This window comes from Arachis ipaensis, chromosome B07 (genome assembly GCF_000816755.2).
Source record: "Arachis ipaensis cultivar K30076 chromosome B07, Araip1.1, whole genome shotgun sequence".
Classification (NCBI taxonomy): domain Eukaryota; kingdom Viridiplantae; phylum Streptophyta; class Magnoliopsida; order Fabales; family Fabaceae; genus Arachis; species Arachis ipaensis.
Window position 1 is genome coordinate 31410221 of NC_029791.2, and position 1530 is coordinate 31411750.

At 31.0% G+C, this 1530-nt stretch overlaps 1 protein-coding gene across 3 annotated transcripts in view; it reads right to left on the bottom strand.

Annotated features, from left to right (window-relative positions):
- LOC107610142 overlaps positions 120–1530 on the bottom strand; it is a 2390-nt gene continuing 979 nt past the window's right edge. For all 3 annotated transcript variants that reach the window (XM_016312226.2, XM_016312224.2, XM_016312225.2), the window contains one exon: positions 120–895. In XM_016312226.2, the coding sequence (XP_016167712.1) occupies positions 303–895 (593 nt within the window). In that variant the 3' untranslated portion in view covers positions 120–302. The remainder of the gene's footprint in view (positions 896–1530) is intronic.

The following is a 1530-nucleotide window of genomic DNA, read 5'->3' on the forward strand; positions in this document are numbered from 1 at the left end:
ACGTCATTATGTTACTCTTATCAATTAGCAAAAACATAAAATTGAATTAACATATCAAATATTCTTTTATTTCATAATTTTCAATTACAAAGGCAAGTCATAATAACGAACTTACAATATGATCAAACTAGAGAACGAAGTAATATATTATATAACTTAACAAGAAAATAAGACTTAGCACATGGACACAAATTATATCCATAAAACCATCATGGCAGATGGTGTTATTTAATTTAGGACATATAACATATAGTCGTAATTTGAAGCACACCATCATATAGCAGTGTTTTTAGTTTGCATTATTAGTTCTTTATTGTCTCCTTATCAACCTTCTCATTCATATTGAGCACACCATAACCTACTTTGCTATCTCTTGGATCTTCATCAGGTAGAGAATCTGCTCGGGAAGTAGAATAGGCATAAGTCACTTCTCCCTCATCATCATCATCGCCACGTGAATAAACAACAGATTTGCCTTTTACTCTTCTTTCTTTAGCATCACGTGGATCCTCATCAGGAGGTTCTGCTCCAATGAGATTACCAAAATAACCTTCTTTGGCACCGCGTGGATCAACAAGAGGTTCAGCTGAAGAGCCATGGACATGATCTAGCTTCAAGTCTTCTTCTCCGCCGTCATCTTCATCAGGAGGTTCTGCTCGTAAGAGATGGCCGTAATAACCACCGGCTTTGGAACTATATACTCCTTCGCCATCACCTTCAGGAGGTTCTGCTCGAAGGACATGGCCATAATATGAACCTTCTTTGGCACCGCGTGGATCAATGATAGGAGGTTCGGCACTGGAAACTTTGAAAGAGTTGGTTTCTGTTTTTGAAGGCTTCATCATTTTGCGATGCCAGAGTACTCCACCTGCATCCTCATCATTGTTCTCCATTTCTGTATATTTTGAAGGCTTATTAGTTACTACCATATAGTTAGCTTTCAACCATGCTAAGCTTATAACAAAATAGCCACTAATTTAAAATACAAAAATGTTATTTATACTTAAAATCAACCACAAAAATTAGTTATTAATGTATTTATGTGTAAATCTATGTGTGGTTTAATTTATTTTCAATGTATATTTATATTCCAACATATATTTTATACTGTGACCAATTTTAGTGATTAATTTTAATGTATACGTAATATAGTCGTTTAAAATATGTATTAAAATATAAAGTAAAATGACAAATAAACTCTTAAAAATTTATATTTTAAACAAATTAATTCCTAAAAAAGATCAATGAAGTCTTTCACGATAGCAAACATAGATAGGTTAGTTCAAATTAAAATTTTATACCCTAATTATAGGAGCTAATTTGGAGGTAGTGTATTCACATCTCTTATGTTAGAAAATTTTATTGGTACTTTTTTAGAAACTCACATATTGAAATAAAAATCTTCAAGAATTTTTTTTTATAGTAATTCTCAAGGATTTCTTTGTCACTTTATATTAAAATATAAAATACATATAAAAAATGAGTTAAACAATACATGTATTTATATACAAATAAATAATAACTAAGTTT